Source organism: Cibotium barometz, chromosome 39, assembly GCF_041138505.1.
Source record: "Cibotium barometz isolate CiBa-2024 chromosome 39, ASM4113850v1, whole genome shotgun sequence".
Lineage (NCBI taxonomy): Eukaryota > Viridiplantae > Streptophyta > Polypodiopsida > Cyatheales > Cibotiaceae > Cibotium > Cibotium barometz.
In genome coordinates, this window is record NC_141084.1 from 35,619,603 (window position 1) to 35,635,510 (window position 15,908).

Sequence of the window (15,908 nt, forward strand, 5' to 3'; positions counted from 1 at the left end):
GTATGATGCCACCTGCATAAAGAGATGCTTGTATGTTATCAACCTGAAGATAGTCACAATGCTAGTTTGTAAAATTATCGTGTAAGATTAATCTAGATTGTAAAATTATAGTGTATGATTAATTTACAAGTATGAATGTTGTGTATGCATACATGTATGTGGTATAGACGAAGCGTGCGCATGATATGACCATCATCATGATGGTCGTGATTACCATCATTTTCACAATTGAGGAGGAATGTCACGAGGGGCTTCCCCATTCCACCATCATCATCATGGTTATCATCATATCGGCATCATCATGACTATGAGGAAATGCATGAGGAAATGCTAGGCTTTTGATGCTCCAATTCTTGGGCAGTGATGAAGGTACCATGGAAACCGTAAGGAACTCTAGAAGGGAGCTTTATAGAGGCCACCATGTCAAGGGAAGGGGAGCTTGCATCCAAGACTAGAAGCTCTGACTTGCCGGTGTCTTCATTGTGCATGAAGGTGAGCACATATCCATCATCCTCTGGGGCTGAAGGGTCTAAGGAGCGAGGCACAAACATGGGCTCTCCACCATAGCAATTGTGGGGGTACATGAATGCAGCCACGACATTATTCTCGTTGGACTTATTGTAAATACTAGCCACATTATTCTTATTGTCTGTATGGGGATGGGGATGATTAACTGCATGGAGGTTAACCTTGGCAACTCCGGAAACCTTAGGCCAGGGTTCAGCGATGGCTAAGTAGGCGAATTGGGTTCTTTTCCCTACTAATTTGCGGTTAACTTGGCCAGCTTCTAGGTTGACGGAGGGACAGATGGCACGTCTACTGGACGTTTGCGTAGTCAACTGAAGCCGAATTTCCGATAAAATGCTGCGCAGGGAATCTTTAGATTCTTTGAAAATGCTGTCGGGAGGAGTCATGCATGAGCCAATCACCACAACCTCATCGCCTTCCTCCCATGCGTTCCAGAGGTGGAAGCAGAAGCAATCTGGGACATCGATCCACCGCATCTCGCGATCATCGACGGCGTTGCGTGGCAAGATGCCGAAGCGGGCGATTTTCCTTTTCTCATGCATTACGGGTGACCCGCCTCTTAGCATCTCTTTCAGCTTGAAGACCACTTGCTGGTCCGGGATCACCACGTAATCCTCCGTGATAGCAAAGTCATGCATCATGGTAGGCTCCCTCACGGCATTAATGCTCACCTCCGGCCCCTTCTCTCCATCTCTTGACATTCTAAAGTACCTCAAATATGGCTTCTTGATCACATCATAGCTTAATGCAAATAATTCCCCGGTCTCTAAATCCACCTTAGGATGAGCTATCATTGATGAATTTACCTGCCCATTAAAATCATACCTTCCTAAGGTCTCTAAATCACCTGAGCTTGTGATCTTAACTGCATAAGGGAGATCATCTTCCGACATAGCGAGCAAGTGGCCATTGAAGAAGACCACGCCTGCATTGGCAACCCCCATGCCTTTGCTACCATCTATCAATCCAAACAAACTACGAGCATAGAAAAGGAGTAAGCGAGCTACACCGCTATGGCCATGGAGCTCTCCAACTGCCTTTGGAAAAATGGCCCTCCCCACCCTCTTCTCCTCTTCTAAACGATGGGTTTTTGTGAACCTATTAGCATAGCTTGCTGTGCCTTGTTTCAACCTCACCGCATGCAGCATACCGTCTCCATCAAAAAGATGGTGCCCGCCCATTGGCCTGAACATTGGATTGGCCCCATTACGTACATATACACCTTCAAGACAATGAGGTAGCTTTCCCTCCACCTCTAGCTCGTGTTGAACTGCGTTTTCTGGCACAGGAAAGAAGTTCCCAGCCAGCTGCACCCCTGGATCAGCTGTAGGAGGCAGCGGATGCTGCTTCTCAAATGAAGCTATGCAGCTTCTCTCGACCATGTCAAGAGCCCCAGCTACTAGCTTTTGAAAAGGGCTCCACGAATTAACCGCCTTTTGAGGCTCCGTAATGCGATGTTGGAGAGGCAATTGAAGAGGATTGGGAGTGGGATTTATTGGGGTAAACTCACGTGACAGGGTAGTGCTAGCATTATTGGGAGGTTTGTGATCTAAACGTGAGACTACAAGGAAGACTTGATGAAGGGGGCTTGATTGAAGGGAAGGGTGAAGCCGATTAGGGGGAGTGATTAGTGGTGGGGAGGAAACTTGGGAATGATGGAAAGAGAGTTGATCCATGGAGGGGAAGGGGTTGATGGTGGCGTTGTAGAAGCTAGGGGAATGCTTGCTTGGAGAGTAAAGAGAGGGGTGTGTGTATGTTGGAGGGGGGGGGGTGGGTGAGGGGGGGGAGAGAGAGAGAGAGAGAGAGAGATGCGTGGGGGGGAGAGAGAGAGGGCTTGAGCTTTGGAACTTTAGATTATACACAAAAATATGCTAGACATTGAAGTTAATATAGTGAGGAGTTTCAGCCTTACATTGTGTTGGGGTGGGTGTCGGGAGCCACGTGCTCGACGACTGGGGACCTCAGCAAAGGTCACGGCATGGAGTTGAGAACACCAAGGAGAAGCAAGAGGACCAAAATCTTTTTGACAAAGAAGACTGGCGGGCGGGCCCTCTTTGCCCGTCCCTATCCCGCCCATTCAGAAGTTCAATTTGCCCTGTTGCCCGCCGTCCACGCGTCCTTCACCGGAATCTCCCATATTCAACCATCTCACGTCACCTCTACCGACCAAACCATACTCTACACCACACCCAAACGGAGTGGCCAGTCCCCTCGAACACACGTCGTCTGCCTTCATGGTCACGTTTAACCGTACTCGAGTTCAAATTAACACATGTTCCAAATTGTCATCACCCTTCTTAAACTTGCTCATTCCTCCTCTTAGAAAATAGATTAGTCAAAGAAGGCCACTATTTTGAAATTTTCTCACAAACGTGTATAGTTTATGTCCTTCAAATTTCAACCCTGGCTAGTCACAGACCATCATGCTATACATCATGCATTTTATTGAGTACAAATGCATGCATGCAATTACTACACTACTTATTGAATTTCAATCAGAGCATTACTCTACATTTAAACCAAAGACCCACACAAACTTATTTAAAGCTAAGTAAGCACAGTTAAGTTAAGACTTCAGTGAGAGCTAAATGAAGGACTCTAAATGAACCATTGTCTAAATCCTCTAAGAGGGCCATTATATTTACGCGGTACATAAAATGGCTTTGAATTTGGGCTACCCTATCTCGCACACTAGCTATGAGTGGAATCAACAATGCATGCTCCTTTCCTTTCTTGAATGGTTCAGTCAATCTTAAGCATCGAATGTGTTATTTGGAATGGTCCTCTCTCATGTGCTAGCAAGGAGAATAATCAACCATGTCAAACATCCATTTTGAATTTGAACTATGAGTAGCTAAACTTGACATCAAGTAAAACAAAAAGGTTGGAATGCATGCTTTTTTCTTTTCTTGAATGATTAAATCAATCCTCATGTGCATAGAATGTGACTCAATCAAGTGAACCAAGAGCGTGTTATGGGCTACTGCACCTCCCAACAGAGAACTCTACCCATTCACAATCGGAAGAAGGAATAGACAACAACCATCATTGGGTACTTACCAATGCTTCAAGCTCACAACACCGTTGTGCGAACAAAATAGGTAATATTTCTTGAAAACGAGAAACATTTGACATCTTTCAAAGATTCCATAATTTTTTTTTGGTTTTTTACCTCTTTTTAAAAAGTGGTCTACGCATGTGTATAACACTACCAAAAACGATAATATTTTGGACACTTTATACATTTCTTACAAAAACTGACATGAAAAAAAAAAGACTTCGTTTTGCTTACTTTTTGAGATTATAATTGAAAATCTAATAATAAGTTTTCAAAAAACATGCCAAAATAGAGACAATGTTTATTATTTCCATCTTCAATCCATTAAAAAAATGATACAACTATAAAAAGAAGCTATTTTCTAAACATATAGCTTATGGCATAGTTATGGTTCCTCATAATCATTGCTACACCATCACTAGTTGATGTGCCTTTCCTCCCTGAGAAGGTAGATGAGACATCCTCTTCTTCACTATCCACAAATACATTTTTTTTCTTCTATGTGTACACTTGAAGGTTAGACTTGTTGGGTCATCTGCCATGTTAGCATGATTGAGGATGTGCTACAGAGTGAAACTATAAACAATTATTTATATGATTATATTACAAAAGTGTTATCTTGATACAGTATTTATTTTAATTATAAAACCCTATTTTGGCTCTTGATATAAGAGTAGTATTAAAATCCATTTTGAAGCTCTTGAGTATCACAATTTTTTGATTGATAATATATACTTTTTTAAAAAGAGTTCGTTACGCACAGATGAATTTTAAAATATAATGAATAAGCTATTTAAAAGTTGTCTATTTTTGAAAAATAATTAGAAGGCACACGTGGGCACAGAGAAGCTCCACAGGTTTAGAAGCTTATTTGGAGTACAGTGTGTGGAGTTGAGCTCGAGGAGGAGTGTTGAGATATCGAGCTCAACTAGTGCTATGATGGACATTGACCCACCTGGGTGATAGCTTCCACACTTATGCCACTTGCATGGTTGATGAGATTATAGTTGATATGCTGCCAGTGGATGACAGATTGTGTGACAGCCACTTTCTAGTATTAGAGTTATGGCATAGTTATAGCGCCAGTTCATATAGTTAGATTCACACATGGACCAACCGTTGTATGTTATGTTTGTAGAGTACTTTCCCTTTATGTATGTACTCTTATCCTTTAGTTATATTGTTTTAGAGAAGAGAAGAAGATAGAAGAAAATTCAGCGCCCATCCATCTCTCTCTTGTATCTTGGTCTCTCTTGTGTGTGTTTACTTACAAAGGAACTCAAGCTCTCTCTCTCCCTTGCATTTAGTTTATATAGTGGCCATATGATGTTTCTTCTAGCTCATCATCCCCATTCTTGAGGAGGATCCTTGATGAGGTGCCAAGAACCAATGGAAAAGCAAAGAATTTTTTATCTTTGACCTCATGAAGTCTGCCAATGTATAGATCTTTATGGTATGGTCAAATAATTCCATGAAAAAAAGTCAAATAATTCCATGGCCAAGGGTCAAATAGATCTTTATGGCATGGGTTGAATACTTCCATGGCCAAGGGTGCTCACTTTCTAAGACATGCAAGATATTGGGTCAAAAACCCTTTGATATTATGCGGTAGTCCAATCACAGTATTTTTTATAATCCTTTCATCACATCCTTCTACGAGACCAATAGTATCTTTGTTTAAAGTCAGTACAAACCCTCATCACTTGATTGACAATGCTAGGCATGTCATTCCTTATTATTGACCTGCAGGGGTGTACTACTAAGAAACCCTATGTATCACGTGCGTTCAAGGGGTATTTAAAGAACCCCTTACCTATGATGTTTTCATGAATAAAATGACCCCTTTTTCTTTACGGACTTATGGGTTTTAAAAAAAAAATTGATTAAAAAATCCCTTCTGTAAATGTTTTTTTGTAAATTACCTTAAAATATTAAATTAAAAAACCCTTCATTTGAACTCAAGTGGTATACTTACATATTTTTAGGTGAACCCCCTGAGTTATTGACACATCATTCAACATTGAATCACACATCATTCTAGAACCATTCCTAAAAATTTATAAAAAACTCCTCCTTCCATGTCATTATCATGCCATTATAGAGCTTATAGCCAAAATCTTCCCTTCTTTTCTTACATACTCTCTCTCTATGTTCTTTCTTAGTTTAATATATTTTGCATTGGATGACTCACATGTTGAAGGCATGATTAATAAGCACCAAGAGAAGTAGAAAATCCATAAGCCTTATGATGAGGTTTTTGTTAATTAAATCTATGAGATGTGCTGAGAAATGATTAGACAAAGGTTTAGCAATGAGTTGTAGCACTAGGAGTATTCAACAAATTGGTCTAGCCATCTAGACCATGGAGGACCTCTTGTCTATCCATTTTGCGGAATTTTCCTAGTGCTACGCTTGGTATCACTTTTCTCGACATCCCCCCTTGGTGCTAACTTGTCCATTTTTTCTTAGCTCAGAGGTTGAAACTTGTCCATGTTTAACTTGGCTTCTCTTGTGGCACAGAGGTTATACTTCAACCCATGGCTCTGATACCATGTTGGAATTTATGGTGGCTTAAGCAAGATTCGAATTCAGAGGATTAAGCACAAACTTTGTGACCACAAACCTTACAACATTAATTAGATAACCATAAGCTCAATTATAACTAATTGAATTTGAGGTTATTGGAGTGCTTCTTATTGTTGGTGATGAATTTTAGAGCTTAGAAATGTCTCCATTTGTAGTAGTAGAAATGCTCCATTCATAGAGTAGAAATTCTCCAAGCTCCTAATTTGGGAAAAAAGTAAAATTTGAGGTTATTGGAGTGCTTCTTATTGTTGGTAATGAACTCTAGAGCTTAGAAATGTCTCCTGCTCCTTTTGTAGTAGTAGAAATGCTCCATTCATAGTAGAAATTTTGCAAGTTCCTAATTTGGGAAAAAACTAAAATTTTCTACTTTTAGTGATTTACCTAATCTAATAAACCCAATGGTTCTATATCCTAAAGGTGGTGATGGTAGGCTCTGATACTAACCTAAAGATTTAACTTGAGAGATCATGGTGGATTAAAAATAACTAAGAACATGGCTTAGAGATCATCTAAATACTAATGATATTTAAGGAAATGATTACCAAGATGACACAAAATATGGGTATGAACCAAAAGCACACTTGCATTATCTTGGGTATCGGGCCAAAAGTGCACATTTGCATTATCTTCGGCGGCCTATGGGGCTCCAAGACGTTGTGGGACTCAGACATCATATGGGGCTCTAAGGTAGCATGCAAGGGCTCCAAGGTGGCATGCGGGAGCTCCACTGAGGTGGGGGGGCCTGCGTGCCTAATGGGTGGCCACCTCTGGCTAGCTGGCCCATGTAGCCAAGGCTAAGGCCCCCACATATGGGGGCTTGCATGGCCATGTGGCCACGAGTCTGCATGGGCACCTGACCCCTAGGGTAGTCACTCTTCAAGAGATGTCCATATCATGTGCATTCAAGCCCTTATATATAAACCCCTTTTTCACATTTTTTAGTTTTTAAAAGGCCCCCTATTATATACAAACTCCTTTTTATAAAACGGTCTAATGTATGTACACATGCATCCTTCCATATTTTTAACACTCCCTATGTATAAATACTACAAAGGAAACCTATAAATATACCCCTAATACATTGTATATGGCCTAATTTAAAAATATCTCATTGTGGCATTAACTCACGTGATATCATATATTTCTAAAGAGTGACCACAATAGGACATGGCCACGCATGCCCTTTTTTCAAATTATTAAAATATATGGCATGATTTAAAAATATCTCGTCTCATGGTGTTAACTCACATGATATCATATATTTCTAAAGAGTGACCACCCTGGGATTTGGCCAGGCATGCCCTTTTTTCAAATTATTAATTACTTTTAAAATAATTTATTACTTAATATTTTTAAATAAATTATAAGTATTTTTAATATATTATTAAGTACTTTAAAAATTTTAAAATTTATTTTCAATTTTTTCTTATTTTTAATTAAAAAAATTAAAATGATTAGTTGTTTTAATTAATTAACTAAAAATGATTTAAGAGGGAGGGGGAGAGCGGGTTAGGAAAATTTAAGTGGGGGCTTTGGGTTGCAGATTTATTTTTTATGGGGTGGGGAGGGGGAGGGGGGAAGAATGTGTGTGTGTGTGTGTGTGTGTGTGTGTGCGCACGTGCATGCATAGAGTGTGCAAGTTTGGGTGTCCATGTGCAATGTATGGTGTGTGGATAGATGGACATGTGTGTGTACATATGTGTATGTGTGACTAGGGGGTGCACATGTCTGGTTTTTTTAAAGAGTGTGTGCAAGTGCATTTTATGTGTTCTATTTGTGTGTATAATTGGGCGATTTAGGATAATTTATACATGTGCATGTGTCAACATGTGCATGCACATACTTGTATGTGCATGCACATACAAGTATGGGTGCATGTACATGTAGGTGTGTTCCAAGTGTTTTGTGTTTTTTATGTATGTTTGCATGTGTGCATACAAATATGTGTAGAGAATGTACATGTGCGAGTATGTATGTTGTGTGTAGGGGGTGGGCTTCACGGTTTTTGTTTTTAGTTTTGTATTAGCTTTTAGGTTTTTCAATCATTCCTAGTAGATGTATCTATACACTTGGATGGGAGTATTATGTTACATATAATACAAAGGGGGTTTAATGTGTAAAGACCATATTAGGGAGTGTGGGAAAATCCCATTACTTTGGGAATCTTCTTTTTTTAATATACTTTTTGGTGTATCTTCAGCATACCAAATCCAAAGTTATCAGAGAATGTGGATTTAGAACTTTCCAATGATATTTCATATGAGTTGGTTTTGACAAAAGCTTAAAAGGATTCACCATGCCGGTATTTTTTTTTAATCTTGCAAAATGGAAATTGGTATTTTCCCAAACTCAGTAATATGGTATTTGTACAACTGACTATGTGGGAACTGCTTGCCCATCCATTATAACTGACTATGGTATTTGTACAACTGACTATGGTATTTGTACAACTGACTATGTGGGAACTGCTTGCCCATCCATTACAAAATCCTAGACACCACCATCACTGGATTTGTTGGTGTGTTCATCTTAACTTTACTTTGGCCTTCCAACTAGTGAATTTGTGTTGTAACATAGCACATGGGGTGTTGTGGGACCATGGTGATCCCTTTAAGCCAAGAAATTGTGTACCCGATTCCCTAGTAGGCTTGGCACTAAGATGGCTTCTCTCTAATTTGGATTGATGGGGGTGTAGCCCCACCACACATGGACTTGGTGAAATGTCCACATACTCTGCTTAATTGGTGGTGTCAAAACATGAGTCAAGGTGGCAAAGCCACCATGTCTCTACTCGTGCTTAATCTTTGGGGGTTGGTATCAGAGGCATAGATTTAGGTCTCAAAACCAATTAGGATTCAACATTTGGGGGTATGTTTATAGAGACTTGGACATGGTTTTCTTTGACTTTAGAATCCAAATGTAGGGGTTATGAAGTGTTGGTGGCACTAGGTGCTAGGGCCATTGCTTGGCTCTTTTTAGCTTAGGGGTGTAGACAATGATAAGGTTTTTGGTATCTTTCTAGCTTAACCATTACCTTTTTAAAGGATTACTTTGTAGATTGAGAGTATACTAAGGGACCAAGTAAGGGCGATTGACACACCTCCTCTTCAGCCTCTCCAACAGGGACATGATCGAAGACAAGTGGTCTAACCATTAGCACTCTGGTTTCCCCAATAGCAATACCATTTGTTCATGTGAAGAACCTTCTTACTAAGCAAGAAGGTTCTTAACATAAAAAAATGGTGTCATTGTTGAGGAATTAATCTTGGATGCGGCGGTAAGGAAGTAAACTATCATCTACGCAAAAATCGTTTATTAATATTCTTAATCTATCTTGCTAATAGAGGGTCATGAACCAACCTTGCTTCTCTCATGTAAGGCCTTCTTAGAATCATGGTATGTGTGTATGACCCTTTTCTTCGGAAATCCATCACCATGAATGTGTTACAAGCTTAGCCCAAAGGTCTAGTAATCTTTGCATCCTAAAGGATTCCCAATGGTTTAGCCATATTCTTGGTGTCAACAAGTTTGACACCAAGTCTTATGCCTAAGAGTAATAGAAGGAAGTATGATAAGGTGAGCCACTTTTTAGACTAGTTGGTCCTATTGTAGATAGTGCATGTAGTGGTGGAAAGAGAATAGATATATTTGTTAAAAAAATGGGCATCTAGTCATTTTCAAAATGAGGTGGTGTGGTGTGGAAACATTCATGTTTGTAGCATACCATTCTTTCCTCTGATGAGCCCCTCTTATCTTTATGTTTCTCCTTTTACCCTTTGGAACATAACCCTGAGATCTTCTAATTTATATTCAACTATTCATTGTTGATCTCTCTTGAAAAAACCTTAGAATTCTAGAACAAACCCAATGCTTGCTAACAATGCATGCTTGATTTCTGAAATCTACTCACCCTTTAGACTGATGAGAATGAACTGATACAATCAGAGTATGGCCTCTCTTGATCAAGATATACATAGATGCAGGGCTCAAGATCCACAGGCAACAATCCATTGTTGAAACATTGAACAACTAGATACTAACATTAAGAGCTCTCACTCAACACATATTTATATGGAAAACAACAGACCCTATTCATTAGAGCTTACAAAAACAACAAGAAGAAAATGATGGTACTTTACTCTCCTGGAGATGAACAATTGGATAGAGCTGAAGAAGATGAAGTCCTTGTTCATGAGCTTTCAGCAAACAACAACCAAGCCTTAGCTTCATGCACCAACAGAGAACTTGAGGAAGAACCAGATTCACAAACGACTCATCGCTTCTTCTCTGTCCTGTGTGACTATGTACAACAAAAACACAGTGTTCTCTTTGTTTCCAGCTTTGTTTACTGAGCATCTCAGGCTCTTCATCACCCCAGCTCTCTCCCTCTTCTCTTCTCTCTGTTTTGTATGTTCTACCATCAGCTTAGTAGTATTTTCCCTGTCAATTGGCCAATAGCAGCCTTCTTCTCTCTGCGTGTAACTTCCCCCTGCAAAAAAACCTAACTTTCTTCCCCAATTCTCTTGCTGGTGAGTATCCCACAAGCTCAATTTTAGCAACTCCACCCACTTTCCATTTTGAACTGCCAATGCCTTGCCCCTTCCACATGAATGATGGTGCCTCCCCATCCTACCAAATGGAATCTCTCCATGTATAGACATGGGATGTATAGACATGGGATGTATATACCAATGTCTAAACCCATAGCATCTTATCATACATAATGATGGAGCTAGCATTATAATTATGAAGGCTAAAAACAATAAAAAGAACAACTATTCCTAATGAACCCTTAGCAAGATGAAGCTCTTCCTCTGGATTTCTCAACTTCATCTCATTTCCTTCCTTCTCAGACTCACCCTCATTCCCTTTTCTTTCAAAAACACAGGAAACACACCATCCCTATTCACATGATTAGCCATGAGCCATATTTAACATCAACATATAAACACTCACCTATCTCATCATCCCTACATGATAAACGTACTATGACTATTTACAATCATGCTCACCCACACTTGTATCCCCAACAAATTTGTGCGACACCCATATAAACAGACTCCATGAACCATAAGAATCTGAAAGCTGCCTAAATCTACTCTTACCCATATCTACAGCATCTAAGAGCTTCTAGCTGGGGCTCTGATCCCTCCTGTAGACATCATCAAATTTCCCCTCACATTTTCCCCAACCCCAGGGTGACACTTTCAAGTGTCTCACTATGTTGTATACCTTGCATGATCCTCATATGATATGGCCTCAACCTCAGGCCATTAACTCTACTGGCATGTAATCTGCCATCCAAGTCCTTGAGTTGGTAGCTAGCATTGGAGAAGGCTTGATGTATGATATAGGGTCCCTTCCATCTAATCCTGAACTTGGTTTGAAAAGTTCTATCCAAAGCATTGTTATACCTCAAAACTAACATGCACTCTGTCAAACCTTTGCTGCCTAGTCTTTCATTAAATTTCTCTATCCTCTTCTGACTTACCTCTTCATACCATTTGATTGCTTCATTTCTGTCTAGTAAAAGAGCATGTGGCTTGGCCCATCTGTTCATCTCTTGTTTCCTTTTTTCACAACACCATGTTGTAGTGTGAAATTCAGAGATGGGCAACATGATATTGACAGGCAAAACACAGTCCTCTCCATAAACCAAATGAAAGGGTGTGAGCCATGTTGCATGCTTTTCTAAAAACTCTGTCATCCCACAATGCTCTATCAAGATATAGATCCCAGTCTCTAGGGTTATCTTCTACAAGTTTGAACAGTAGCCTCTATAAAACCCCATTGAAGCTCTCTACTAACCCATTACACAGAGGGTGGTATGGTGTAGTGAATCTATGTTTGATATGCAACAACTTGGTCAAGTTTTGAATTAAAGTGGCTCTAAACTCCCTTCCCTGATATGTCACCAACTCCAAGGGAACCCCAAATCTACAGCAGATCATCTCAAATAGAAATTTACTAACCTGTCTTGCATCTTCTTTACTGGTTGCCTTTGCTTCTGGTCATCTAGTCATATAATCCCCTGCTGCAGTGATGATATACAGCTTTTTGTTCTTGGTTCTTGGAAGAGGTCCAATGACATCTACTCCCCCAACATCTCAAATGCCCCATAACTCATGATATGCTGCATGGGCTCTGGTATCAACAACCTTTTTTGGAAGGCTTGGCATTCTATATAGCTCCTACACCAATGGGTGATATCCCTGTTCATGCTTGGCAACATCAATTGAGCTCCTAAAACTTTCCTTCTGGTGATATCTGCTCCATAGTGTCCTCCACAACTTTCCTCATAGTATGCTACTAAACATGGCTGTATCTCATCATGATATAGTACTCTTCTTAGAATCCCATATGAGCCTTCTTAGAATCCCATATGAGCCCTTGTAATATATTTTCTCCCCAATTACTACATATCTCATGGCCCTCTTAGCTACTGGTTGTCTATTTAAAGCATTTAGATCTCTTCTGGCAAACCCACATGCTCTTCCTTATGTAAGGTCTCTCTCCCTTGATACAATGGCTCTTGAAGCTTTATTCCATGTATAATTGGGGTCAATACCTACTCATCCAACTCATGAGCTCTTTGATTTTGTGCTTTGGACAGATGCAAATCTGGACATCTGGAAAATTTTCAAGCAGCCTTCTAACTCTGAAAAGAACATCTGCTTCAACTCATCTTTGTTTACTTTCCAAACTCCTTGTACTTTTCTAATAACTAACAAAGCATCTCCTTTTATAAAACTTTTTGATTTTCCTCTTCATTGTTGTTTTTTACCTGTACTTCATGGCATCCACACCATGCTTCTTGTCTCTGTGTATTTAGCGATACATATCCAGCTCCACCTCTTCCCAAGCTCTTCTTTGAAGGCTCCATTTTAAAAAATGGTTCCTTCTGCATCTTGTAACTCTTGATGTAAACTAGGGCTGGGAATTGCCTATCTCTCAAGATCTTGAACTATTTTAGGTTTAACCTGCATTTCTTTGTATGTCAATAGATCAACCATATGTGCCTTGACACTATCCTCTCTAATGAAACTCATGCCAAACTCTTGTAAAGCTAAGATCCATCTTTGCAATTTGGGGTTTTCTCCTAGGAATCTCAGCAAATGGGGAAGTAGATTTTGTAGAAATTCAACACTAAAAAGGGTCGATATATCAGATAGCTTCTTAGACTCTTAACTACATATACTAGTTTCCACACTAGCAGTTCCACTTCATTCCAGGTTCCTTCATCTTGCTGATGTAATATGCAGGTCTCATATATAATTGTTTCCTCCCTTTTTGTTGCATCAAAACTACCTTCCCACACTAAGACTCAAGTAGAAAGTTCGTGTCCAATCTAGTGGCACCATTATGGGCATGGTAGAAAGCAAGTCCTTGATGTTGTTAAAAAGATTTTCTTCTTCAGTACTCCAAACAAAGGGATCCTGTTGGCTCACCTTTTGCAAGGGATAAAGATATTCAGCTAACATACAGCCTATGATCTGGACAAGTACTTTACCTTCTAGATAAAGCTATTGAGTTCCTTGATGGTTTTGGGGCTTTCCATTTGTTAGACTTTCAACCTTGTATGGGTCAGGAGCAATCCCATTCTCACTGACCTCATATCCAAGAAACATGCTCTTTCCAGCATGCACTTACCTAGATTCAACTGAGCCCCATACTCATCAAGTCTCTAAAAAATAACATCCATCTTTTTAACATGAAGCAGCCTATCACTATAAATGCATATGTCATAAAGACTCTCACAAACGAACCCAAATATGGTCCAAGTATCCTATTCATCTAGCTTTGAAAGCTTGCATAGGCATTTAAGAGTCCAAAGGGCATGCCCCCCCCATGGAGTAATGAAGCTTATCTCTCTCTGATCCTTTGGAGCTATTATAATTTGGAAATACCATTGAATCCATCACATACTGAGTATCTCTCACTCCCTACAACTTGATCTAGGATCTCATCCTGAAAAGGCAAGGGGTAATGGTGTCTTTTTGGAGCTGCATTCAGGGGTTTGTAGTTAACACAGACTCTCCATTTGTTTCCCTTCTTTGGCACTATCACCACAGGGGATACCCAATCTGATTTAGTCACCCTGTAGATGAATTCAACTTGTAAGAGTTTGGTCACCTCTACCTCAAGTACCTGTAGATGAATCTAGCTTGTAAGATTTTGGTCACCTCTACCTCAAGTACCTGTAGATGAATCTAGCTTGTAAGATTTTGATCACCTCTACCACCTCAAGTACCTATCTTTGAATGGTTCCAAGTCTTTTGAGCTTTTGTACCATGGGCTGCACTCCCTCTTTCAACTTGATCTTATGTACTACAATACTCCTTTGAAAACAGCTTGGGACACTTATCAAAGAGCCGACCATACTGCTTCTTTTCTTCCCCAGTCAGATCCTTATCCAGCATTTCCATTAACTCCTCGTTTGGGACATTAAATTCCTCAATTTGGGCAAGCTGTCCTACCTGATTTTTGGCCTTTCTCTTCTCTCTGATCTCAGCCATATGCAATCCACACATGCCCATTTCCATCTCTAGCAAGCTTTGGTCTAAACCCTCATCATCATCCTCTTCTGTAGAGTGTAAAGAGTAGGTATCATAATTCTAAAATGAGGTTGAACTTTCATTTGTTTCCACTTCTAGATCTTCTCTAAGCTCCACGATCTTTCCTGTCTTCAGATCATATATAATTCTTTTATGTTTTGTCTTATCAAACAAAAAGGTCTATGTATCCCCTATACCAATCTTGCCTAGACTTCATTGCTATCAACCATGGTACTCCCAAGTTTATAGGGTACACCCCAACTCCAGCTGGCATGACATGCATGTCTATCCTCACTTTTTGACCCAATAAAGTCATCTCTAAATATTTTATTACCCCAAACACTTCACCCTGGCTTTGTTAGCCATCTTCACAGTAAACTTGGATCTCCCAGTAACATCTAACTCTAGGCATGAACTACTTCCTCAGTAATCACACACACCTGAGCTCCTCCATCAATGTAAACCTTGTTTATCTTTTTACCTTGGATCCAAACATTCACTATAGGTAATACATATGTCTCCTTACTCAACTGAACTACACTTGCTTCAGACAATTTAACCTTCACCCTTCTAATGCTAGCAAGTTTATTCCATTGCCTTCTTACACTGGAATTCAGTTGTAGCACAGCTGCCTATATGTAATGTCAACTTTCTTATGTTTCACATCTGCCAATAGGTTGTATGGTGTTTGGCCTTCTCCTAGGTGAAAATCTCCCATTCCAATCTTCCTTCTCCTGGTCTTAGCCTTCCCTTTTTTGCTAGACTCACCCTGATCTATTGGATCTTTTCCCTTCTCTAATATATTCTTGGCTCTTTATTCCCTATTTGCTCCCTCTAACTCTGATCTTTGTAGCCTTTCTCTTTTATTGGCCATCACATCAATCTCATCTATCTCCTCTAGAATAGCTTCCATGAGGTTCACATTGCGTTATGGGACCTTGACCTTGACCCTGTAGTACTGGCAATGGATTCCCACTTCCCCTTATTTCTATGATCCTCAGGTTTATCCCTTTCCTATCTCTAAATCACTGCATAATCCCACTTGGCTCCCTTCTAGGTTGAAGACACTATGGTGCTATGTGTCCTCTCTCTCCACAATTGAAACACTGTATTTGTTCCAACCTATTCCTTGGCTTCCTCTCTCCTATTCCTTGGCTTCCTCTCTCCTTGGCCTTCTCATT

The 15,908-nt window shown here is 39.9% G+C and overlaps 1 protein-coding gene across 1 annotated transcript; it reads right to left on the reverse strand.

The window, feature by feature from the left end:
- Positions 1 to 305: 305 nt before the first annotated feature.
- Positions 306 to 2,274, reverse strand: LOC147616029 (9-cis-epoxycarotenoid dioxygenase NCED2, chloroplastic-like). The gene has a single exon (XM_086778861.1). The coding sequence runs from the start codon at positions 2,202 to 2,204 to the stop codon at positions 306 to 308; it is 1,899 nt and encodes a 632-aa protein (XP_086634987.1). The 5' UTR covers positions 2,205 to 2,274.
- Positions 2,275 to 15,908: the final 13,634 nt, after the last annotated feature.

Coding starts and splice junctions, on each gene's coding strand:
- LOC147616029 (XM_086778861.1), bottom strand. CDS start 2,204: ATGGATCAACTCTCTTTCCATCATTCCCAAGTTTCCTCCCCACCACTA.